Source organism: Temnothorax curvispinosus, unplaced genomic scaffold, assembly GCF_003070985.1.
Source record: "Temnothorax curvispinosus isolate PA1 unplaced genomic scaffold, ASM307098v1 QBEX01010932.1, whole genome shotgun sequence".
Lineage (NCBI taxonomy): Eukaryota > Metazoa > Arthropoda > Insecta > Hymenoptera > Formicidae > Temnothorax > Temnothorax curvispinosus.
Window position 1 is genome coordinate 274,630 of NW_020220712.1, and position 25,997 is coordinate 300,626.

Genomic DNA, 25,997 nt, shown 5'->3' on the forward strand with positions numbered 1-25,997 from the left:
GCACATAGTTTGTTCTTTTCTCCTTAATTACACATTCAAATATTATTTTAAGCAATCAGACTAACAATAAGATCATTAGTGTGACATTCATCATGAGAAACGAGGCCAATTGCGTTTTTTCTCTGCAACTTTCATGCGTTATAAATAGTATAATCTACTTTTTTATTATAATTATATATAATTACACACACACGCACACGCACACGCGCGCGCGCATTTAGAGAACATCGGCAAAAGTGTGTTATTGTCGCTCACGAACTATATACATGTCTCGGTCGCGGAATCTGGGCCCCGTCTGGTACCCCCTGTCATCCCTCGGTCCTTCACCGAGGCTCAAAGCGTCTCTTGCCCAACCTCTTTTATCCCGTCCCTTTTTCTTCGTCTTCTTCCTTCTTCTCGCTGGCTCCTCGTCATCCACTGTCGTCTCGGGACACCATCACTTTTTGCAAACGTCTCCGAGCCCTCCTTAATCAAACCGTGCCCACTTCATTCTACCGCACCGCGCGACCGTCCCCGTGGAAAACTTAGATACGTTTCGAGCATACTCGAGCTCTATTTCTAGGGAGATATATCAATCTAGTATTATCTTGTAATTACATTAATTTTCTACGTGAGAAACATTAATAATTTAAATAATTGATTTATTTGCATACTGAAAAGAAAGCTCAATCTATTTGATGCTATTATCATAGCAAATATCATTATAGTCATTAAATGAACAGTAACATAAAACTTAATAGTATTGCTTTTACTTGTTGAACATGGTTTTATTTTGAATCTTCGAATATTTTGCTGGAATAATTGATTATTTAATAACAGATTATTTTATTGTAAACAAATTTTTATCCCGCTATCAAAACAATGACGGAGTTGCAATAGCATAGTGCATTTGCTAAGAATAGACTATGTATTTTGCTTTAGTAGCAACTGCATACATGTTATATTTTACTTCTTTTAATTATTCTTATTAACTTTGAGGCGTTATTGCGAAGAAATGGTGGTTGTAATCTTGAATTATATATATATTAATCCATATTTTTAAGTGTATTGCTTGCGCAAGTTTAAATACAACTAATACTTTTAGTAATATGTACCTATATATCCTTTTTATTGAATCTCTATATATAGCGCGCGATAAAGACTGTCTCTCACAATCAGTCCAAACGTAATAATTAATGCACATAAAATCATCTTTTACTAACGTTGCAGTCAAATTACAGATATTGCGCAAATATTTTAACATGGCACAACATGCGAAAATCTCATCGTCTAATTCCGATTCGATTTACTCTGACAGATAAATTAAATCATATTAAATTCGGCGCGCGTTGGTAGCCGCGAACATAGTCGTCACACGGGAATAATATAATTTGCATATCTGACTATAATTTACATGTATAAACGACAGATTAATGTTTCGTTTGTTGTTTAAATTATTGCGCGTTTGCGTTTTTGGCAAGCAAAAATGGAAGGAAAAGAGAAAGAGGGAGACAGAAAGAAGCCGCTACTTTATTTAGTTTGAAAAATGCGTAAAAAATGTAAATCTGCGGAAATTTGCCTTTCGATTTTGGTCTCTTCAGGCGATAAAAAAAGAACTAGTGGCATCATGGTGTCGCGCGGAAAATAATGTAAAATAACGAAATGCCGATGACTTTAATGTGCTCCAATCGTGGTCCAGGCCAATTAAACCATTTATAAAAATTATTTGATTTTTAAATGCATTGCAGCGGTTTCTATAATAGTATTTTTTTATACTTGTTGTTTTTCGTTGACAAATAGTAGTTTTATGAAAAATTTTTGTGTTATGTTGTGAATTTTTTGAAAATAACCCATTCGTCACGCGTGACGAATGACTTGACGATTGTAGAATTACAGCAAAGAAATTTGTGTGTGTGTGTGTGTGAATCTCTTTTTCAACAGCGAAAAATATAGTCGCGAAAACTGGCGAAAAAACGTTGAAGAGAGCGTTTCACGCGATGAAAATGATGTTTACCAGCGCTATTTATTCTCGCCCTCGATCGAGAGAGGGCCGTCTTTTTCCGTCGCGCGTTTCACCGCTGCCGCGACGATCGATCACAATGAGCGCATTGTTACATGGATAAATAGCCTGCGGGGCCCTGAGAATGTTTTCTCGCGCCGGGACTACCGGCGCGCGAGGGAGCGAGGTAGCACAATAATTCGAAGGCGAATGAAGTGAGCGCAGCGCGGCGCGAATATTTCCGGTGGCGGCGTGTTTATCCAAGAATGACGTCGAGTGCGCGCCATTCCAGCCGATTTTATTCTCTCTCTCCGAGTGTTTATTTTAAGATCGCGCGTACCCGGCTTCCGGGTCTATTAAGAGGCGCGCGAGGGACACGAGAGGTGTGCGCGCGGTAAAAATCCTTTCTGCCGCTTTTATTATTATATAAACGCGAGGGATGAAAGGCGCGCGGGGACGCGCGTAATGAAAGCAACTCACTGTGTCCTTTGAAACGGCTTGGAAGAAAAAAAGCTCTCCCGGAGGAATTCTCGGAAGAGAAGTAGGCACTTAGCCCTTAGAATGGTTTGAACACTAGATAAAGGATTTTCGTGGAACGCGCAAGAAAAGAGATCTTTTACTATAATATTTTCAAAAAATTACTTAAATCCTTACATGTATAAACATTTAACAAAAATTTCAAGACAACACAACCCTTTTTACAATATTTTTTAAAAAATTACCTAAATTTTTTATTAAAATGTGTTAAAAATTATAGATAAAAGTATTGGTCTCCATTTGACCTAATTGGCCATTATTAATTATAATCGTCACGACGTTTCGACCATGGATTTCTTTATCTTAAAATCTTTGTTGCTACAAATATTTCTTTTGTTCATTTACATGGCGATGTAAAGATGATAAAGGCAAATGTAACTGTAACAGGCCGCGCCTCGTATCGTCGTGCTAATAGAGAATCTCGAAAACCGATGTTCGCAGGTCACCGACACCAACGACAACGCGCCGACCTTCCAGAGCACGGCCTACTCGTTCGATGTCCCGGAGAACGTGCCGAGGGGCAGCCGTGTTGGTCAGGTCGTAGCAACGGACGTCGACGCCGAGGGGCCCAACAGCCATCTGAGCTACGTGCTCATCTCCGACTGGGCGAACGACGTGTTCTCGCTGAATCCAAGCACCGGCGTGTTCACGCTCACCGCGAGCCTCGACTACGAACAGGTTGGTACCGGCAAGGGAGTCTACGCGCCATCACGCCCAATAATAAGGAATTCTGTTGTAAATAAAGCCATCTACGGTGACGATCGTCGCAATTTTGACCTCGCCGTATTAAGGTCCTTATTTATACTGACAGCAAAAAATTTGAATTTTACATGAATCGTCTCCACGCAATTATGAATTCATGAATCCGCGTGGAATTCTGCGTCAGCTTTGGCAACCACGAGCGAAATAGTAACGCAAATAAAGTTATCGTCAATAACGATCATGAGTAAATCACACGTCACACGAGATTTCAACCCTCCCTGATTGGTCCTCTCGGATTTGTTAACAAGCAAATTTGAATTTTTCATGAGCCGCTTTCCTCTCATGATTATAAATAGTCCGTGAGGGATTATAAATATCCGTTTTACGACATATTAATTTTGGCATCCGAACTTTCATCTCAACTTCACGGACACACCAAAGTCCCTCGGCGTCGAAAGACTTCGATTTCTTCTTTGATTTCTCAACGATTCTCTCTCTACATACACATGGCCGTGACTTGCCCGGTCTCTATTTATTATTCCACATAAAAAGACGCTGTTAAATGATCGCAGTCATGAACCAGAGCATGCTCATGAACTGGAACGATAATGCCGGATGATTCTGAAGCCATATGTTTACATATATCGCTATAGATATGTCCATCATAACGGTTGCTGGACGCGAAGGGGTTAACGGCGGCTCGGTCGGGATGAAGTTCCGTTCGGATCGGCCTACCTCTCGGAACTGAAAATACGCACGCGTATATAACGTTAAAACGCGTCGGATGCCCCGGGCAGCGATTATAACCACGAACACGCCTCTACATTCAAGGATTGGAGCGCACCTATTATATTACCCGGAGCGGAGGGCAACGCTAGAATTTAGGGTTTAACGCTATAACAGTCGGACAGATCGATGAACAGACAGTCTTTAATGGCGGTCTCTTCGGTGCTACATTTTCGGAGACAAGCCATACTTAGCCATACTTTCGGGAACGTACACGTTCGTCGACTGTAGCCAGTAGCGTAACCGAAGTCCTAAAATTCTACAAAGCGGAAAAACTTCGCGATTTGATTAAATAGGGTACACAGGTGGAAAATAGTTGTCAACACGCGAGAGAGTTTTAAATAATTGTTATTTTCCTATTAACTTTATAAGAAAAGCGTTGATTTTTTACATAAAGCCGTTAGCCGTTGGCTATCAAGCGCTTATTTACTAGTAAATAAGTGATAGCTTTTTGGTCATAAAAAAAATATTGTTCTAAACTGTTCCTGTTCTCCCGTTATTATGTTCTATTAAAATTGATACCGATAGATATATATAATACAAATATATAAAACATTTAGAATTTTTAGCAATATATCGTATAAAAGAAATATCCCTAAAAGTTTCTATTTTTCTGTATAATTCTGTGTTTTAATTCTGTGAATTTACGCCATTTTTTATCTATTAGAATTTTTGTTCTCTTGAATCTTTATTTAGCTTTACTTCCTATAAAATATATATTGATGTTCTACATTAATCGGCAAATGGTGATATTAATATCACCGTGTAATAATAATACGCTTATTTTCGTGCCAACCGCGGTGGCTACGCCACTGTTTTGCGCTTTACAATAGAACAGATGCGTGTTGGTGCAGCTTCTATCGAGAAGAAAATGAAAGAAGAAAGAAGGGAAAGCGTAAGCGAGAGGTACGGGATAAGGGTAGCTTATAGAACCCTTCATCAACGTAATGCCCTTTCAGATACACGCCAACGTCATTACGAACCGTGAAATACACGTGTACGCGTGCGTGTATGCGAAGCGCATCGGAAACAAAGAAATAGCACGGTATACCGACCACGCGCCGAAACTAACATTTTAGTTCTTGCAAAACGTTCTTTAAATACGGTTCTTAAAAGGACCTGTTACAGGGCGATTTGTAATAGGGATGAAAGTTAATTCTTTTGCAATTTCTACGTACCGAACGTAGTAGTTAATTTATATAAAATTTATTTTTACATTATGCAAACTTTTAAAATAATATAATAAATTCTCAAAAAGATCTGCATTTTACATTTTACATTTGTTCTCCGTACAATTAAATCTTATAATTAAATCTGTAGGTGCAGCACTACATCCTCGTCGTGCAAGCGACGGATGGCGGTGTGCCGGTGCTGTCGTCCACCGTGACGGTATACTGCAACGTTGTCGATCTGAACGACAACGCACCGATCTTCGAAACCGGGCCGCACGCGGCCGACATCGTGGAGAACGCGACTGTCGGCACTCCCGTGCTCACCGTGACCGCCCAGGATCTAGACTCCGGCGACAATGGCAGGGTCATCTACGCCGTCGCCGGAGGCGACGAGGACGGTGACTTTGGGGTGGCCCACAACGGCACCCTCTTCACGCGTCGGGCGCTCGATCGCGAGCGGAAGCCGGTCTACAATCTGGTGCTGAGCGCTACTGACAGTCCACTACCGCCGGCGCGGTCATTGTCCTCCACAGTACAGGTTGGTGAAGCTTAAAAAATCCGAAAAACACCTTTCGGTGATATTTTTATATAAATGAGGAAATTTTAAAAACTTCTTAAACTTTTTAACACGTTTCGTGTTGCACCATTTTTGCGCGACGATTTATTCCGGCCATCGATGGTACATGCGCTACGCAACGTATTAAAAAATACTAGAATAGAACGTTTTTTTGAAAACATACACTTGACTATTGATGATGTCCAGTAAAAATCTCTAGTATTTAAGTTACGATTTATTGCGAAAACTACTTGTCCTGTTGACAATTATTCCTCTCTTTCCTGAATTTTGAAACAATGTATGTTATCCTTCCTTCAAATGACACAGGTGACGGTGGTGCTGCTGGACGTGAATGACATGTCGCCGGAATTCATATCACCCACGAAAATATCGATAATTGAAAACGCGCCGAGTAACTCGGTGGTGATGGCAATAAAAGCCATCGACCGGGATGAGGGTCGGAACGGTTACGTTGAGTACTCGCTGAGGGATGACGGTAATTTACCGTTTACCCTTGGCCCGGTGGACGGGCTGTTGCGGGTCTCCGGGCCATTAGACCGCGAACAAAGATCCAACTACACCCTGGAAGTCACCGCCAAAGATCGTGGCGAGCCGCCAAGGTCGTCGACGACCATCGTCTCTGTTACGGTGCTCGATGAAAACGACAACTCACCGGTGTTCGAGCCTAGGCAGTACTTCGCCACCATCGCCGAGAACGCCAGCATCGGCGCCAGTGTGCTCCAGGTCAGTGAGATTACAATGAACTTCAATACTTTAGAAGAGTCGAAGTAGATAGGAAGAAGAAATCAGATTTTTTGTAATTGGTTTAAATTTAAGAATTTAAGATCTATTACAGTTAAAATTTTCATTTCTAAAATTCACTAATAAAATGGACGAAAAGAATAACTGTTATTGTTACAATTTCTATAAAATATCTTGTTAGATAGGGCAATTAAAATCAAAATAATAAAAAATAAAAATATGGCTCTCTCTCTCTCTCTCTCTTTCTCTTTCTCTCTCTCTTTCTCCCTCCTTTCCTTTCTCTCTACCTCTCAATATTAAATCGTCCTTCTTCTTGTTGCTGTGGCCTCAGGTGTCGGCGATGGATCGCGATGAGGGTGCGAACGGCAGGGTGCGGTACAGCATTGCGATGGGGGACGATAATCGGGACTTTACGATCTCAGAAGATGGCGGCGTGATACGAGTGGCGAAGAACCTGAACTTCGAGCGCAAGTCCCGGTACGATCTGACAATCCGCAGCGAGGATTGCGCGGCGGAAGTTGGAAAAGTGCCGCGCGGCGACACGGCCCAGGTCACCATCACCGTGCTCGACATAAACGACAATGCACCGGTCTTCCTCGATTCGCCATATCTGGCACACGTTATGGAGAATATGGTGCCGCCGGGTGGCGGTTTTGTGATACAGGTAATAACACCGTGTCACAGTTGATAATAGGGAATGAAAACATTTGAAGGACCTCAAGTGTTCGAATGTCGAATAAAAGTCCTTCTGTCGAATCAAACAGATTGCTTCAGTTAAAAAAAATATTTATTATGATTTCAAAATTATAATTAAAAAATTTAGATCTTAATTATAGCTTGAAATGGCTTGAAATCTCATTATCTCGTCGTATGCGCGTATAGAACGTATTTTAACAAATGAGTTGAAGCTAAAGTTTTTATATATTTACTAAAAGGTTAAAGCGTACGACGCAGACACTCCACCGTACAACGATCAAGTGAGGTACTTCCTCAAAGAGGGTGACACGGATCTATTCCGCATAAACGCGAGCACCGGCGACATATCGCTTCTTCGTCCATTGGATAGAGAGTTGATACCCGAATACACGCTCACTCTAGTGGCTATGGATACTGGTAAGTTACTCAACATCCATTAAATAGTCCATTGAACATAGAACATTAAGCAATATTGCAGTAATGTCGTAGCATTCCAACTGTATTCCAGCAACATTTAAATTATATTACAACATTCCAGCTGTATTATAGAAATGTTGCAATATTGCTGGAATGTCCTATGCTGGGGCCTGGTCATATATAGATAGATAAAATTTCCTTGTAATTTACAAGAGACAATTTATGGATATACTTTGTTAAAAATGTTACTATGGAACTATTAAGGTGTTATATTGCATGTAGAATATTTGTGCGTTTTGCATATTATTACGTTCTATTCTGCTGAAAGAAAATTTAGCTTAATGGTGTAAAATTGATACGAAAGAAAACTGCGACAACAAGAATACGCGATATCTGCGCCGCAGATGGACTGCTAAATAGGCGTATATCCCATACAATCTATCGTACAATGGTCGACATTAAAAGGATAGCCCCTTATTCTCCGGCAGGGATTATTTTTACGATCCACTTGGCTGTGACCGGTCTGTGTAAAACTGGTTGCGAATTAGTGTGAACAAAGCACTTAATTAAACTTGGATCGGCATATCAGTGTAACCCAGATAGTGTGACTGAACGAAAAAATAACTAAAGTTATTAGAATATTTTTATTATCACAATATTAATTATATCATTGTTGTATTGTAACTCGAGATACGCGCTTGGGTATTTCTTCTTACAGTACACTCAAAGAGAGTCATTTAGTTGGCTATCAATCGACTTTACGATTGGCGCGATTACTATTATTTCCGGGTATTCTGCACAAGATCGACTTAAACGTTCGCGGAATTATGCTCGTGATCGATTCGTGCTAATTTCTTATGCAAATCGTACCAGCAGCCGTCCATCAAACGATCCGCCGAAATGTCAATACTGCCAGCAGCGGACGCTGACCGGCACATAGACGAGAAACGATAGACGATGTACGCGGTGGGTTTAAGTAATGAGCGGTAATATACAAATTGGATATAAATTTGTGGGTTGTTCGATGAGATTCTTTAAGCGGTGGGCAGTTCCTCCCTCTTAAACCTTTTTTTTTCTCCACGCTTCCTCTTAGAAGCCGGTAGTCCTCCCCCGGTCCTTCCCCTCCTCCCGGTCCTCACCCCTTCCTGCGCCTACCCCCTTCTCCCGTCCCGCCCCCGGTCGCGGTGGCTCGATGGCCCAATCGGTCCCCGGCAAGGTAGACAAGCCCGTAGAGTTATGACGCGCGATTATGATAATCGGCCTCGAATGCCTTCCTCCCTGTCTGCCTCGGCACTGGCACTGTCCTCTCCTCCCTCCTTCTTCTCCTCCTCCTTCTCCTTTGCCATTCCTTCCTTTGGTTCTCCCGTTCGACTGTGGGCCTCAGGCATCCTCCCCCCCCTCTCCCGCACGCTTCGTTTCTCACTACCTCACTATCTCGTCCATGCTGTCCTCTCCTCTTGCCTTCCCGTTCCGCCGGTCGTGAGGCCCCGCGCGCGCGTTTCGGGCCTCACGACCCCTCCTTCTCGTCCGGAGAGAGAAAGAGAGCTATGCGTCTCTTTTGGATAGTGCTCCCCCCTTTCTTGCACTCGCACATTATATTCTACTTTATTCACATACACCGCAGAGCGTTGTCACGCGCTCGCGCGCCAGCGTGCTCTCCGGCATCTCGGGGCACACATATTTTTGTCTTGCGCGACGCGTATTGTCGGGGCGATTATAAGGGCCTTGCGACCCCTTCAGCATCTGCCGCACGTAAACAGGATGTCTCGCTTCTATTGAGACGTACGACTCGATGATTTGTGTGTCTCTGTTTTGTCTTTTTATAATTAAAAATATATATGTATACGTATCGGGCGGCACATGGCCAACTGACGCTTCGATAATCATTTTTCAATAAGGACACTCGCCATATACGAACGCCTCACTCTCTTTCTCATACTCGTGATACCTAAGACCTAAGGCTAGCGGGTTCCTTAAAAATCGATATTCCTGATCAGCCGAGCTGAAAATCCCGTTCGGTGGAAATCAGCGTAGCAAGTGAGTCCCTTCATTACTGTCATTAGTAAGCAGTAAGCAAATTACGCGATTACTCGTTATATGCAAAGTAGACCATCTTTCCTGACTCTAAATCCCTGGGAACTCACGTTCATCACGTCATTGTGTACTACAATTGTTATACTGCTACGTGCCTCATTTTTTCTTTTTTTAAATCTATTTTTTCTATTCTCCTACTTTTATTAGCCCTATAATTATTATTATATCTTATTATTTTCAAATATCTCCTTCCATCAAATTTTTGCCATTACTCCAAGATAGATTGTTAATTTAAACTGAATATTTAGCCTGCCAATAATCCATTTATCATGAAATAACGGCAGTAATTAAAGAAACTAAAAATTATTTTTGATTATTGACTACAGATAACTATTTGATATCTATGTAATTTTTTATTTCTTATCGTTATTGATTTTGCAAATATAGTATCACTTTTCGTTTACGGGCAGATCAAAATTATTGCTTAGATTAATTTATAATTTTGTAATTATTACCTTTCTAAAATTACATTATGTACATTATGTTTTTACAAAGGAATTATGATACGTGACGAATCAACCCGTGTAGGATTATATATCTTGAGTGATATTTTTTTACATTCTCTGTTAATTAATTCTTTTCCCTTATCGTTGGATATGTTCCCAAGCAAGTCGAGGAAGAATTTGCAGCTACAAGAAACCGCGAGATTTTTGACGCAGTCTATCCAATCTGTACTCTTACGGGATATTTACCTAGAACATGATAAATATAGTTTCAGTCTCAGCCTCCGTCTTCTTCCCCCGCTTTCTCTCTCTCTCTCTCTCTCTCTCTCTTCCTCTCTTTCCTGCTTTGTCTTATCCCTCAACGGGAACTCTCCGCGTGATTGAACGGTGTACGTTCGTGCAGGCGCGTGGCCCTGGGCTACGCCAACGCTCGCCATGTATGTGCAACATATACATGTACCGCGTATATACTCCGTGCGCAATCAGAGAAATCGGTCCTCTTCCCTTCCTACCCTGCTGGAGAGTAATGGTGCGTTTTAGGCGGCGCAATTAAGCCTCGGCGAGACTTTTCCGCGCGCACTAACGTCGTTACGTCGGGTACCCCAATCCGTAAATCATAAGTGGGTAGCACAATGGGCACCGCTTGGAGAACGCGTGTGTCACGTCTAAATTACCCCCGCGTCGTTTGCCGGCCATTATTTAGCCACCGCGTGCACTTCCGCGATCCAGAAAAGTCGCTTTTCCTCACGACCCCAATTATCTCACTGTACCGCCCTTTGATTTTTGAAAGCGGCTCCCAAGAAAGCACCAATCTAAAATCGTTCTAGTTGGACATATGTCAAATTAACTAAACAAAGAAAGTTTAGAAAGCGATTCTTCGAGAAATTTGAGGGATTTGATTGATTTTTTTTTTTTTAGCAAAATTGTTGAAAAAGTTTACAACCATCAAATTCTCTCAATTCCCAAATCATCTGAAGATGAATAAAGCAAATTTACAATGAACGCAATTATTAAGTAATTATAGGTAATCGACATTTAGAAATGTAAAATAAACTACGATGCAATAAAATAAACGATATCTTAAGTAAGCTTTTGCTGTAAATGATGTTTCTCTGTCGATTTGTGCACTTCATCTTTGCGCTTCATCCGACTAATTTCGCAAGAATCGACAAAAGAAAAATTATACGAACAACGATTCGCCGGTCAAAAGTAAATATATTCCACGACGGGCACGAGCAAGTTCTAAATCACCTTACGGCGTCTCGCGGGCGACGCGGACCCCACAATAATATTCTGTTAAAATTATGGCCCCGGTTTACCTTCCGTTTGGACCGATTTAAACCGTCATAAACGAGCCGCGAGAGGCGGGCCGTAAATTTAGCGGAATAATCGCGCCACTGACCCAACTACGCTCGCGCGGCGTTACGGTTCGCGAGATAGCAATAAAAGCGCAAAAAATAAATAAATAAATAATAAAAAAAATTGAGAAAGAAGTCGAGCTAGAGCGACGGCACGACGCATCGGTGCGACGACGGTTGTTTTTATGGCCGCCCGACGACAACACGACTAAAGTTTCGCATCGCGTGTCTCCGCAGGCTCGCCGCCTCTCACCGGATCTGGCATCGTCAGGATCGTCGTCCTCGACGTGAACGATCACAGCCCCGAGTTCGCGCGGCAGGACTACAAGGCCACCGTGGTGGAAAACGCGCCCGCCGGAACTTGGGTCACCAAGCCGCACGCCACGGACAAGGACGAAGGATTTAATGCGAAAATAAGGTAGGCAGGCCTCACCGATGTTGCGTAATCACGATTGAAAATATATTATTTCATTTTAGGAAGTGCTTGGCAATGTTGAATCGCACAGATTGAATAAAAAAGAAACTTCATTATGTAATTCTACTTTTCTCTCGATAAAAATTCAACAATATTTTAAATGTAAATATTATTTGGATATACAGTTCTCTTTTTGTATTGTCCTTTTAGCTCTAATTAATGTTTAAGTGAATAGTTACTAGAGTACTAATCATATAATTTTAAATAAGAAATTTATAGTTTTTATCTTCTTCGCGCAAAATTTTATGACCAAGAGTCAAAGCTAATTGTAAGAGCTTGTAAATATGTTTACTCTAAGAATCACTACAAACCAATCATAGCAGAATAATAATCTGCATTTATCAAATGTATTTGGTTTAATTTTATTGATAATATATTTTACCATGTTTAAATGGTTTTTATTACTTTTTTCAAAATAGCTACAACCTACTTGGAGACAAAGCGGAGCGGTTTTCTGCAGACCCCGACACGGGCGAGGTGTTCACCACGATGCCATTGGACCGCGAGCAGACTGCTGTATATTATTTGACCCTGGTGGCTAGAGACTCGAGCCCGACGGAGCCGCGTGCCTCCGCTGTGAATCTGACGATCTACGTGACGGACGTGAACGACAATGCGCCCCGTTTTTCCAGTCCCCGGTACACAGCCTACGTTCCAAGCGCAACCAAACCAGGTAATGAGATCGGCGGCAATACCAAGTGCGTTAATTAGATGCATTAATTACTGACGAAAGGAAGAGCCACCGTAGAATGGTTCTGCATTCTGCTAATTAGCTAGCCGCGAACCAGAATGTTGATGTCGATTTCTTCTTAAAGGCGACTTCGTCTTCGGCGCGAAAGCAAGCGACGACGATGACGGCGAGAACTCGCGGATTGTTTACCGGCTGCACGGCAAGGACACCGATCAATTCACCATTGATCTCAACAATGGCGTGATCCGTGCTACCCAGGAACTGATCGGCGACCAGACCACCTATCAACTGCAGATACAGGCGTCGGACTGCGGTGCCGAGCCCCAGCACGTCACCGCCGATCTGGTGATCCACTTGTGGGAGCGGCAGCTGTTCCCCAGATTTCAATCGAGCGTCAACACGAGCTTCACGCTGTCTGAGGACGTGCCCGAAGGCAAGGTGATCACCAAGCTGAGCGCTACCACACCAAAGACTGGACCGACAAGCAATTTGAGCTACGGCATGGCTGGCGGAAACGTGGGGGATGCTTTGAGAATTGCTCCTCACACTGGAGAGGTAACTGAGATCAAATATTTCAATTTGATTTATTCATCTCTTTTTCTCTGATTCATCTTTCTTTCTTTTAATTAGTTATCTCTCTTTTTCTCTATAGAATTTCAAACTGTTACGAAAATGATTAATTTTTTTTATATTTTGCACGTTATTTTTAATTATTAATTAATTACAATTCTTTTTTAGGTCGTGGTTGCCTCTGGCTTTGATTATGAGACGGCTCCGCACTACGAAGCCTGGATTGAAGTTTGTGATTCGGATACGCCCGCTCTGCGCAGCGTTCTTCAACTTTTGGTGAACGTCACGGACGCCAATGATAACGCACCGGTCCTGGAAGCGGCCATTTACAACGCGACCGTGATGGAGGAAGAGTATCCACCGTTGTTCGTCGGCAAGGTATCCGCAAGAGATCGCGATTCCGGAGAGAACGGCCAGATCACTTATCATCTAATCGACGACTTCTCCGAGTCTTTCATCATTGACAGCAGCACTGGGCAGATCGAGACCAATGCCAAATTGGACCGCGAAGAGGTGAGGATATTACAATAATATTTAATTAATTGATTACAATATTCAGAACTAATTATAATTATCTCGAACCAATTCTACCTAAAAATCCTGAAAATATTTTGTGTGACAATTAATTATATCATTTAACTTAAACTCACGTTGAAATTCCTTCAGATTGCGTCTTACGAACTGATCGTGGAAGCCAGAGATCAAGGTCACCCCCGATTAACCGGTACCGCCACGGTGCTGGTTACTGTTCTGGACAAGAACGACAATCCGCCGCACTTCACGCGACTGTTTAGCGTAAACGTGACGGAGAACGCGGAAATTGGCACGTTCGTTATACGCATGACCAGCAGTGACCGAGACATCGGTCAGAACGCGAACGTCAGTTATAGCTTTACTGATAATCCAGGAGAAAAGTTCTCCATCGACGCCTTAAGTGGAAACGTGACCGTGGCTGGGCAGCTCGATAGAGAGGATCAGGATGAGTATCTACTGAAGGTAGGATATTTAATTTTATCTCTATAAAATCGAATGAATTGCTTTTAAACTTACGAAAAACAATACAAAAGTTTAAAGAAAGTATTCAGAGGTGTAAAGAGCGAAATTTAAGAGATTCAAACGTTTTCTAAGTTTAGACGCATTCAGATTTGAGGAAAGAAAGCATCTTTAAAAGAAATAATACTTTAGACACGCGCGACATATATCTCTTGAAATGTATTGCAGTTGTAGTTCCATTAAACTTTGCTTTGTGAAAATACTTGTTTTACTTATTATATCAAAATCAAAACTACTTTTTCTCTTTTTCTTCTGTTATCGTTTTCTACTTCTTCGTTATAGGTCGTAGTAGCAGACCGCGCATGGCGAGCAGAGACTCCCCTGACGATCACCATTCAGGACCAGAACGACAACGCGCCTGAGTTTGACAAGAAGACCTATCATTTTCATTTCCCCGAGCTCCAGCCGCGGGTGGCACATGTTGGCACAGTCGCGGCTACCGATCGCGACAAACAGGGACCGAACTCCGTTATATCTTACAGCCTGCTGCAACCGTCCGATCTCTTCACTGTTGATCCGGCGACCGGCGACGTCTTCAGCAAGCGTACCCTACGTTACAAGCACACGCATCGGCCATCCTCGCCGGAGAATCTGTACTCGCTGACAGTAATCGCCACCGATAACGGCAAGCCGCCGATGTCCTCGAGAACAATGGTGCACGTGAACGTGGTAGATGCCAACAACAACGCGCCTCGTTTTGAGCAGAGGTCTTATCTGTCCCCAGTGCCAGAGAATTATGGAGTAGGCAAACGCATTATTCAGCTGATCGCCCGTGATGACGCCGACTTCGGCGTGAACGCGGAGGTCAGTTATTCGCTGGAGAACGTGAACGGTACCGACGACCTGTTTGCCATCGAGGAACAATCTGGCTGGGTTTACGTGCGCAAGAACCTTAACGGCATTCCCATCGGCGCGGTGTTCCTGCTGAAAGCCCGCGCCACCGACAAAGGCGTGCCGCCGCAAAAGGATGAAATCGTTCTGACTCTCGTAATCTCTGGCGAGAACCGACACGCGCCCGCCTTCGCCGCCGTCAGTTATCAAGTCAGAGTACCGGAAAACGAGCCAATTAACACCACGATTCTAACGGTGAGCGCCGAGGACGGCGACAGCGGACCCAACGGCATGATCCGCTATAGGATCTCGGCCGGCAACGAGAGAAATGAATTCTTCGTGCATTCTATCACCGGCGCGGTCACCATACTCGAGCCCCTCGACTACGACTTGGTGCAGGAATACCGGCTGAACATCACCGCCACGGATCTGGGATTCGAGCCGAAGCAAGTGGTAGCCACCTTAACTGTCAATGTCTCCGACATCAACGACAACCCTCCAACCTTCAATCAGAGTGTCTATGAAGCGTTCTTACCAGAAAATTCGCCACCTGATACTTTCGTTTACAAGGTATGTTTATCGCAGAATTTTTAAATTTAATTTATGTTCTTCTGATATCTTCTAGTTTTTTAGCTCAGTAGCTAGCTAGAAAAATTATTCGAATTTTGAACTTAAATCGAATATAAAGAAATTGCTATAAATTTGTTATTTCAAGAAGTTTTCTATCTTATTTCTTAAATAAATCAATTAATGAATCTATGTGTTTATTTTTACTTTCAATATACTTTCCATTAAATTGATACAAATTTGACGTATAATTTAATCGCAATTTTTTTACGTTTTCTTCACGGAATTCCAGGTGATCGCCCGAGACATCGACTCACCCAAGTATGCTATAGTGCAGTACGAGATCCTGGGCGGCACCGGCAAAGACCATTTCCGCATCCGCAGGGATACTGGCGAAATCACATCGGACGCCAGTTTCGATTATGAAGAAGCGAACGAATACAATCTTGATATCGTTGCATCCAATCCGGACTCGTCGCAGATGGTCGGCTTCACAACCGTGGTGGTGCACATCACCGGCGTGAACGAGTACTATCCGCACTTCATTCAACCCGTATTTCACATGGACGTGTCGGAGAGCGCCGAGGTGGGCACGTCGGTTGGCGTAGTCCAGGCAACCGATCAGGACTCGGGCGAAGACGGCCGTGTGTACTATCTCTTCGTGGGCTCGTCTAATGATCGCGGCTTCTCGATCGGTTCGGATACTGGCATTATTCGAGTGTCGCGTCGGCTCGATCGTGAGACACAGAATCGCGTGGTGTTGACGGTGATGGCGAAGAACGGCGGTGGTATACGCGGCAACGACACTGACGAAGCTCAGGTGATCGTTTCCATCCAGGATGGCAACGATCCGCCTGAGTTTCTGCAGAGTACCTACAACGCCAACGTGTCGGAGGGTGTCGCCCAGGGCACCCTCGTGCTTATAGTTCGCGCGATCGACAAGGACATCAAGCCGCAGAACAATCAGTTCTTGTACTCTATCATCAGCGGCAATCTCGACGAGGCTTTCAAAGTCAATTCACAGAACGGTGAAGTCGAAACGGCGAAGAAACTGGATCGCGAGACCGTACCCACGTACGATCTGACGATTGGCGCGATCGACAGCGGTTCGCCACCGCAAACTGGCACCGTGATGGTGCACATCGAGCTAATGGACGTGAACGACAATGGCCCGGTTTTCGATCCACCGAAAGTAGTCGGCTATGTAAGCGAGAACGAATCGATAGGTACCAGCATCATGACTTTGAGTGCGACCGATCCCGATCTGCCGCCCAATGGTGCACCGTTCACCTACAGATTGATCGAAGGAGAACAGAGCAACATGGTGACCTTGGACAAGCATTCGGGTATACTGAGAACCACTACGAACCTCGATAGAGAAACAATGCCACAGCTAAAGCTGAAGGTTGGTATTTAAAACGTATATAAGGTAATGAAAGTAATTTTAACTATGCCATTTACCTATTTATTGCCGGAGAGAAGCAATAAAACAATTTATCCTTAGAAAATTTTAAAATCTCTGCAAAGTTACACACTCCATTTTCTGTAATTCTATATATAATTGATAAAAGTCCAGATAGCACAAAGAGATGTAAATAGCACAATGGTATTTGAATTTAATGAAATGTATTTTTGTGTGTAGGTTGTAGTGGAGGACTCGGGTATACCTCGAATGAAGAGCGAGCACAATATCGTCGTAATCGTCACCGATCAGAATGACAACCCATCCACACCAAGGTCGGTGCATGTGATCGTGTACTCGTTTAACGGCGATACACCGCTAGGAAAGATCGCCGACGTGCACCCGAACGATCCGGATATCATCGGGGCTTTCTCGTGCAAGATTCTTCAAGGCCCGAACTCGAATGTGCTCACCATCCCCACTGCTTGCGATCTGCACACCAACAAGATTTCATCAGGCACGTTACATATCAATCGCGGAACATCAGATTTATAATGAGAGAGAATTTTTCTTCCTAATCTATATTTTTGACTTTTAAAACATGATGTATTGACTTGTCGATGAGCATATCGGGCACAACGTTTCATAATGTTCCATCTCGATCGAAATGATTTATTCTCAACAAAATATTACGCAGAATATTTTCTTACTAATTTCTGAATTATGTGGGTATAGCCGGCTATTCTTTGAGCGTCTCCGGTAACGACGGACGACATCCGAATGTGATCTCCAAGGTCACCGTCGAGTTCCTGATCTTCTCGAACGCCACGATCGAGAACAGTGCGACTCTGCAAATTATTAAAATGATCGCTAATGATTTCCTCAGTCAATACTACCGGGCTCTCTTGGATCTTCTGCAGGAGAAGCTCGATGTTGGCGATACACTTACCATTTTCAGCATTGGTGAAAACGGACCGGACTTAAATGTTCACTTGGCGGTGAAATCTTCGCAAGGTAAGTTAAAAATATATCACAAATGCATATATTCAATTAACAGATATGTACACTCACATATTTAGTATCGTTGTTAAATGGACGTCAATTCTAAAATTTTGAAAGATATTGACGTGCTATTATATTTACATTATTACTCGGATTCGACATATATTACATATTATATACGTTAAGAAATGATAATATAATTTCGACAATATTTTATTCATTTTCTTCAGAGTATCGAACGAGGAACGAGGTGACTGATCTGTTGAAGCGCAATCGAGACGAAATCCAAACGCTGCTCAAAAATAACTCCTTTATCGTCGGTTATTCTCCGTGCGAACATATGCCGTGCGAAAACGGGGGTAGCTGCAGCGACCGGTTGACCATATACGACGACGCCAGGATCACCGACAGCCAGGCGCTAATCCTGACGTCGCCCAGAATGATGCACGAGAGATCCTGTAAGTGTCGGGATGGCTACACCGGTGACAGATGCGAAAGAAGACAGGATCCATGTTTTCCGAATCCCTGTTTGCTGGTGAGTAAAAAAATAGTTTGCAGTTAAAACGTGGAGCAAAGTATAACACATGTAACATAAAAATAATGAATATTGCCAATATTGTAACTTAAAATTATTACGTTTTTATTGTAGCTATAATTTATAACGTTAGCATACGAGCACGAGTTTAATATTTATTTTCGTTCCTAGATGGTTATTAAATTGTATATATAACATATGCCTTTGAATTAGAGAATTTTCTAAATATTTTTCTACGCTCACTTTGAGACTTTTTTCTTCTAGCTTAGATTTGTTATTCGCAGCACTTTTTGAAAATCGATACGAAGCACAAATTCTATAAAGCTCTTCTTCTTTTTCTGTAGGGAGGACAATGCCGACGTTTGGGATACGATTTTCAATGCACTTGTCCTATCGATCGCGATGGCAAGCTGTGCGAGCTCGAGAGAGGCGATGCATGTGCCAGCAATCCGTGTCGAAACGGCGGATCGTGTAGAAAGAGCCCGGACAGCTTCAGCTTCTTCTGCCTCTGCAGGGCGGGCTACAGAGGAAATCACTGTGAGGCAGTCACAGATTCCTGTCGACCGAATCCTTGCTTGTACGGTGGCTTATGCGTAGGAGAAAAACCTGGGTTTGTTGAATATGATTTTAATATGATTTTAAGTGACATGACCACGATCTACATATGCCACTTATTAATTAAACGATTTGTACGAAAGTGAAATAAAAAAAATGGAAAATAAAATTGTTGCCCGCGCAGATATCGATGTAGCTGTCCCGAGGGTCGTTACGGCCGGCATTGCGAGCGTTCGACCTTTGGTTTCGACGAGTTGTCGTATATGGCATTCCCAGCGTTAGACACCAACACGAATGACATCACCATCGTGTTTGCCACCACGATGCCGGATGCGTTGCTGCTGTACAACTATGCGTCGCAGTCGGGTGGCCGCTCGGACTTTGTCGTGTTGGAGCTGATAAGCGGCCTAGTGGTTTTCTCGTACGGCGGTGCCAGAAGCGCGATCGGCACCGTCACTATCAAGACGAAGCGACCGGTGTCGGACGGCGAATGGCACAAGGTCACCGCCACCAGGAACGGCAAAGTTCTCTCGCTCAGCGTGTCCACCTGCAGGGAACACGGCGATGTCTGCGACGATTGCAGACCCGGCGATCGTACCTGTTACGCGGACGGCACGGGCCCAACTGGGTAAGTGTTTTATCAATTTTCCAACGAAAGAAAATCAATTTGTGAATAGGACTGTAAAATTAAACTAAAAATTGAATTTTTAAATCTTCTGAAGTTCTAGACGGTCTATCTTAAAATTAATACATTATTGTTGTACAGTTTTGATGTTTAAATTGTAGAAAGTTTATTTTAAATTGTAAAACATGATTGTATTTGATACTAATGGAATATAAAATTTAAACTAAATGAGGGTCAATAAGAATAATGCGGTTGTTAGTGCGCGCGTTGTGAATGTACTTGGATTTTTAATTAAGTATAATAATAAGTACGTGAATTACAAAACGAACGTTTCGGCTTGACTTCGAGCCAGCTTCAGCGATATAATAATGGAGATAATTATTAAAAGCACTGTAAGAAAGGGATTGATCTTGATAAAAAATGATTGATCACTTTAGATCCCTTAAATTAAGATTTACGAATGCGCGCTAATATTCGGTATTTACAGGGCCTTGAACTTTAACAATAACCCTCTCTTACTGGGCGGCTTGGAGAACGCTGATCCCGTGTTAGAACGTCCGGGCCAAGTTCACTCTGACGACTTCGTGGGTTGTGTTCACTCGGTTTCGATAAACGGAAGGGCCTTGAATCTGACGAATCCACTCGCGTCGCGTGGCGTGAAGTCCACGTGCATCAGATCGCAGCGGAATCCATGCCTGAGAGACGAGCAGGACGCTGTGTCTGTCTGCGGCGTGAACGCCCAATGTCATGACAACTGGCATCAAGTGATGTGTCAGTGCGGATCTTTGATAGCGCCCAATTGCTACGGTGCCCTGGAACCCATCACGTTGAGTGAGGGAGGATTTATCGAGTTTAAGGTAAAAATAAATTATTGATTTTATACATATATAGGATTTTATTATAAGCATTGTAATTATTTAATGTTAATGTTAATATTACTAATACGATAAATGTAACAATGAGATAATAATATTAAATGACATAGCATGTCTATATATATACTACATATTATGTCATTAATTTAATGTTAGATACGAGATAATAGATTTTAAATAGCAGGGGTTCACGATTTCTAGAAATTTGATTAGTAAAAAGATAAAAATATTTAAGTTAGTTGGTTCAAGTGTCATATTACTTCAACTTTGTTAATATTTCATTAATTCTATTTCTGAATAATTCTGAATTGTCGCATGATTGGTATTGTTTGCGCAGATTTCAGAGAAACACAGAAGGATGCAATTGTTGGAGTATATCTATAATGGATCAACAGCATGGCACAAGAATCGCTTGAAGCGTGAGGACACGAGCTCGTCAACATATCTTTCTCCCCCGAAGACAATCAGTTTGATGTTCAGAACCGTGAAGTCTGATGGTATCCTGATATACGCCGCGACAAATAAGCATTTTACATCCGTAGAGGTGAGATACAATTTCAACCAATTTTTTGTTTCGTAAAATATTATAAATATTAAAATCATTTATTTTTTAAAAACAATCAATTTTCAAAGATTTTTTAAACTTTATGTACTATCAAGAATTAGTATTAATTATATTTTATTAAATGAATAAAGAACGAATAGAACAAATAAAGTGTGTAGATAAAAATAAGTGGGTTTCATTTTGGAATCTAATTAATGCGATTATACTGTGCTTCAGCTTCGCAACGGCCAATTGATTTACATGTCTCTGCTCGGATCACCGGTGAACATGTCGATCAACATTGAGGGTGGTCTCGCGGACGGACGTTGGCATAATCTGACTCTCTATGCCTACGCTCGAGGATTAAGATTGTTGGTCGATGGTACCTTGACAGGCGACGAATTGGACTTGGCAGGGGTTCACGATTTTCTCGATCCATATTTGTCCGTCTTGTCGATCGGTGGAGTCAGCCAGGACCTCTATTATGCTCACAGCGCTGGTTCTAGGAGCTTCGAAGGTTGTCTGGCCAACTTTACCATCAACAACGAGGTGCAATCATTCAACGGCTCCAGTTCTATCTTCAAAGATGTGCTATATCATGGCAAAGTGAGCATCGGATGCAGAGGACCGATCGGCATTGGAGCGGCTGCGGCCGCGGACCCTCTCAGTATTGGTATCACTCTGGTCATCGTCTTCTTCGTCATCCTGTTAATTGCCATTCTGGTGAGCTTCATAGTGTTCCGACTGCGCCGCCAAAACAAGGAGAAGTCGGCGCCGTCGGTTGTCAACAAGAATACCAATGCTATCATGACCGGTAACCCGCTGGTCGGCCCCGGAAACGATAATCTCATGTCCCGTCATGAGAACACGTACATCTCCGACACATCGGATCTGCGCGGCGTCGGTCACATGGGTCCTGAGCTGATCTCGAAGAAATACAAGGAGCGCGAGATCAACTCTACTACCGAGCACCGACCGCAACGACCAGATATTATCGAGCGGGAAGTCACCAAGTCGCCTCCTATCCGCGATGAGCATCTACCGTTACCGCCCACTCAAACCTCCCTCCATTCGCACGAGCATAACCCGGAACCCGACATCCCGGAACATTACGATTTGGAGAACGCTAGTTCCATCGCGCCCAGCGACATTGACATCGTATATCATTACAAGGGTTATCGCGACGGCATGAGGAAGTACAAAGCCACTCCGCCTCCTATAGGTGAGAAAAGACCAATATTTTATTATTGAGAGAAAAAATTTTAAAGTTTAACGTAATTTGCTTTAAGCATTAAGTTTTAAAGTTTACATTATTTTAAAAGATATATACGTATGTATATTTAAAATAATTTAATCGGCTTAAATAGACATTATTTTTACAGGTAATTATGGCAACCATCATAAGCACACGGGGCAACAGCATCGCCATACCGGACCCTTCCCACCGCGAGCTATGCCACCGCCCAACGTGAACCAACCACCCGGACCGGCGCCCAAATTGCTCCAAAGTACTCCTCTGGCGAGATTATCTCCCAGCAGCGAGTTGTCCGCGCAACAACCGCGGATTCTCACGCTGCACGATATCAGCGGGAAACCGCTGCAAAGCGCGCTGCTGGCCACCACGTCCTCATCCGGCGGTGTCGGAAAGGATGCGTTGAATTCCAATAGCGAGAGGAGCCTGAACTCACCCATCATGAGTCAACTGTCAGGCTCAACCGCTAGCAGAAAGGCCCCGCAGTCCAACAATGAGAATTCGGTGAACAACGTGTCATCGGGTCCGATGGGTCTCACGGCAGAGGAGATCGAACGACTCAATTCCCGTCCAAGAACCTCCAGCCTGGTCTCCACTCTGGACGCTGTGAGCTCCTCCAGTGAGGCCAGGGGCCCTCCCGCGCACGGACCTCTCCATCACCACCGGCGTCACACGCCTCCCGTGGAGAGGCTCGAGCGACGGAACTCGTCGACCACCGACGAGAGCGGCAACGATAGCTTCACCTGCTCGGAAATCGAGTACGACAACGGGTCGCTGGTGGGCGACAAACGGTCCGACAACCTGTTCGCCAAGCAGGATGACGAGGGGAGCAGCCCGCAGGGGAGAAGTAATGTCGAGTCGTCGCAGTCAACGAAACCGCCGTTGCCGCCGAACGTCGGTAACTACGACGGCTTCGACAGTTCATTTCGCGGCTCTCTCAGCACCCTCGTTGCCTCGGACGACGATCTGTCGACCCACATGGGTGGTCTTCTCTACGGTGGCCACGCCAGTAACGGCTCGCCTACCACCACTACCACCACCACCGCCGCCGCCGAGGACGCTCTCAGCTGGGACTATCTGCTCAACTGGGGACCCAACTTCGAGAGCCTCGTCGGCGTGTTCATCGACATCGCCGAGCTACCGGACAGTACCAGTCGAGTACCCAGATTACCGGCGAATATCCCCAAACCGTCTGAGGAATACGTTTGAAACGGGTCCTCGGATTTGATGCCGGGACAATTTAGTGAACAATAGTAGTTTAGTGACCGTAAGAATTATTTCGGGGAAATTGTAGAGACTCCTCGCCCTGAGGAAACGCGCGAGATCCACTTAGGAATGTTATCGAATTGTTTTGCTGCTCGTTTAGCTTGATTAGTCGAACGTTTGTAAATCGATAGTATAAATAGCGACATCCAGTCTTGCGAATTTGGATGATCGAATGTGGGTTTGAGTGATACGAGAATACGTTTGAGAAAAATGCTGGCGAAGAGTGTTCGTGAAAAGTCGTTGCAACGTTTAGGAGTTGCAGCGAGGTGCCGCGTCGAACGCGTGATCATCTTGCCATAAAATGTAAAGAGAGAGAGACTCGTTGTTTTCTATCGTACTCTTTATCTCGCAAATTTCTCTTTTTTTTTGTAAATATTGAATGACACATGTCTAATCAAAACGATTCGCTCGCGCGGAGCGCGCAATATCTATCTTTAGTTACACGATTGATCGTATTACAAAAATTTTCTTACGACATAATACCACGTATTATGAATTATTCATATTTATGAAATTAATATTATTTCTGATATTAATATTAAGATTTTAGATAATCTTAATCGATTTTAAATAATCGATATTAATATTACGAATAATATTAATTTTAATGGCATTAAATGTTGATGCTAAATTTGCACGTTTCGCGCATTTCAAGCGACCGCATTAAATACGATATTAAATACGAAGTACGAGACTCGCGAGATTACGTTGAATGCCATTTTAATTACGGCGATTTATCCGTCGCCGGCGAGATGGAGAGATGTGCGACTGGGCATCGAGGCAGTCCAATTAATCGTTAACTAGCGACTCTGTATACATATATCCTAAGCTGTCGTGCCAGATACACACTCGATGCAGTCGCACATTGTAATTATTGCTTGAATGGCTAAGTGGCACATATAAGCACTTATTTTATGATTCTTAATCAAAAAACGCTATTTATTGAAATTGCAAATTAAAAAGATTTTTGGGATACGTAGCTCTTTCTTATAATTTTTCTTAGAAATTAATTTATAGTACACTATATAGTTATATTGTACTTATCGCGAATTATATTTTTTTGCCTTTTATACTCGAAAATTAGCTTTTTAATAGCAAATGAAAAATAAAAAGGTGATAAAAGATAAAAATATTGATGATTACAATCATGACTTTTTGGAATTGCAATTTCAGTAAGTACGAACGCTGTTTTCCAATTGATTTTAAATTTTCATGCAACATACGAAATTGGTCCTTGTATGTACCTTTTCCTTCGTGACGATAGAATTATTTAAATTATTATTATTAAAATCATAAAATCCATCGTTTATAATAAGTCGGGGATTAAACTGAAAATTATATCGGTTGTATTATCTAATTCTAAAACAATCTAAACATTGATTATTTTGTTAAATTCTTGTTTATGTTAAGATTGTTAACTATCTGTGGCATTCGGCTATTCAATCGAAAACACGGCGTTTTGATTAGTAGAATGCCCGTTAAGAGAAGGGATAGAGTTCGTCTTCCCACGTTTATAACTACTTCGCATTGCCAGTTCTCGGACCGCGAAGATTATTAACGGAACACCGCTGATGAACGGGATTGTCGGGCCGCTGTGGAATGCCACGCGGACGATAACGTGATTCGCGGATGTGTCAAATTCGTGCTCAATTCATTGTTAGAGGAACAATAACGGCGCCGTCGTAGCGTTCCTGAGAGTGGCCTGCTATTCGCAGACTGCCAGACTGATTTTCTCCTCTCGCCAAACGACGTTTCGCGATCGCGAGAAACGGCTTCCTCGACGATCGCCTTGCGCGTTTTACGTTGTAAATTATGAGATCTGTCTTCGGCCTGATTTCACTTTGTAAATAAAACCGCGCGTGTAAACTGTACAAAAGTGCGAATGCGTGTGCGAGTGCGTGCTAACTCTATCATCATCGACCGTAAAATAGATGACAGATTTGTAAAAGCTGCTGTCTTTATTTATTCCTTTTTTTCCTCCTTTTCTTCCTCATGTGAAACGTGGAGCAAGATTTTCTTATTTCAAATGTGTTTATGAAAATAGCTATCCATTGCGTTCTACAATGTAGAATCCTATATATGCGATGTGTATACGAAATAATCGTCAAACGAAATGATTTTCTCTTCCTTGTATCGCACGATTTCCACGTTTAAATATTATTATTAAAAAAAATAGAGGTCGAATTAAAAAAGAAGCTTAAATAAATCCAAATCGATTTAGATGAATTTAATTGAAATTAGGGAGCGATAAGT

At 42.8% G+C, this 25,997-nt stretch overlaps 1 protein-coding gene across 1 annotated transcript; it reads left to right on the forward strand.

Annotated features, from left to right (window-relative positions):
* The first annotated feature begins 2,874 nt into the window (after nt 1-2,874).
* On the forward strand, nt 2,875-24,235 carry LOC112460917 (cadherin-related tumor suppressor-like). The gene is made up of 22 exons (XM_025025858.1): nt 2,875-2,889; nt 2,957-3,193; nt 5,324-5,713; nt 6,059-6,475; nt 6,825-7,157; nt 7,429-7,606; nt 11,739-11,919; nt 12,396-12,649; nt 12,792-13,222; nt 13,406-13,750; nt 13,904-14,233; nt 14,573-15,691; nt 15,981-17,093; nt 17,331-17,607; nt 17,826-18,104; nt 18,323-18,627; nt 18,972-19,237; nt 19,367-19,810; nt 20,295-20,664; nt 21,020-21,226; nt 21,464-22,448; nt 22,609-24,235. The coding sequence occupies exons 1-22, from the start codon at nt 2,875-2,877 to the stop codon at nt 23,685-23,687; spliced, it is 9,555 nt and encodes a 3,184-aa protein (XP_024881626.1). The 3' UTR covers nt 23,688-24,235.
* Nucleotides 24,236-25,997: the final 1,762 nt, after the last annotated feature.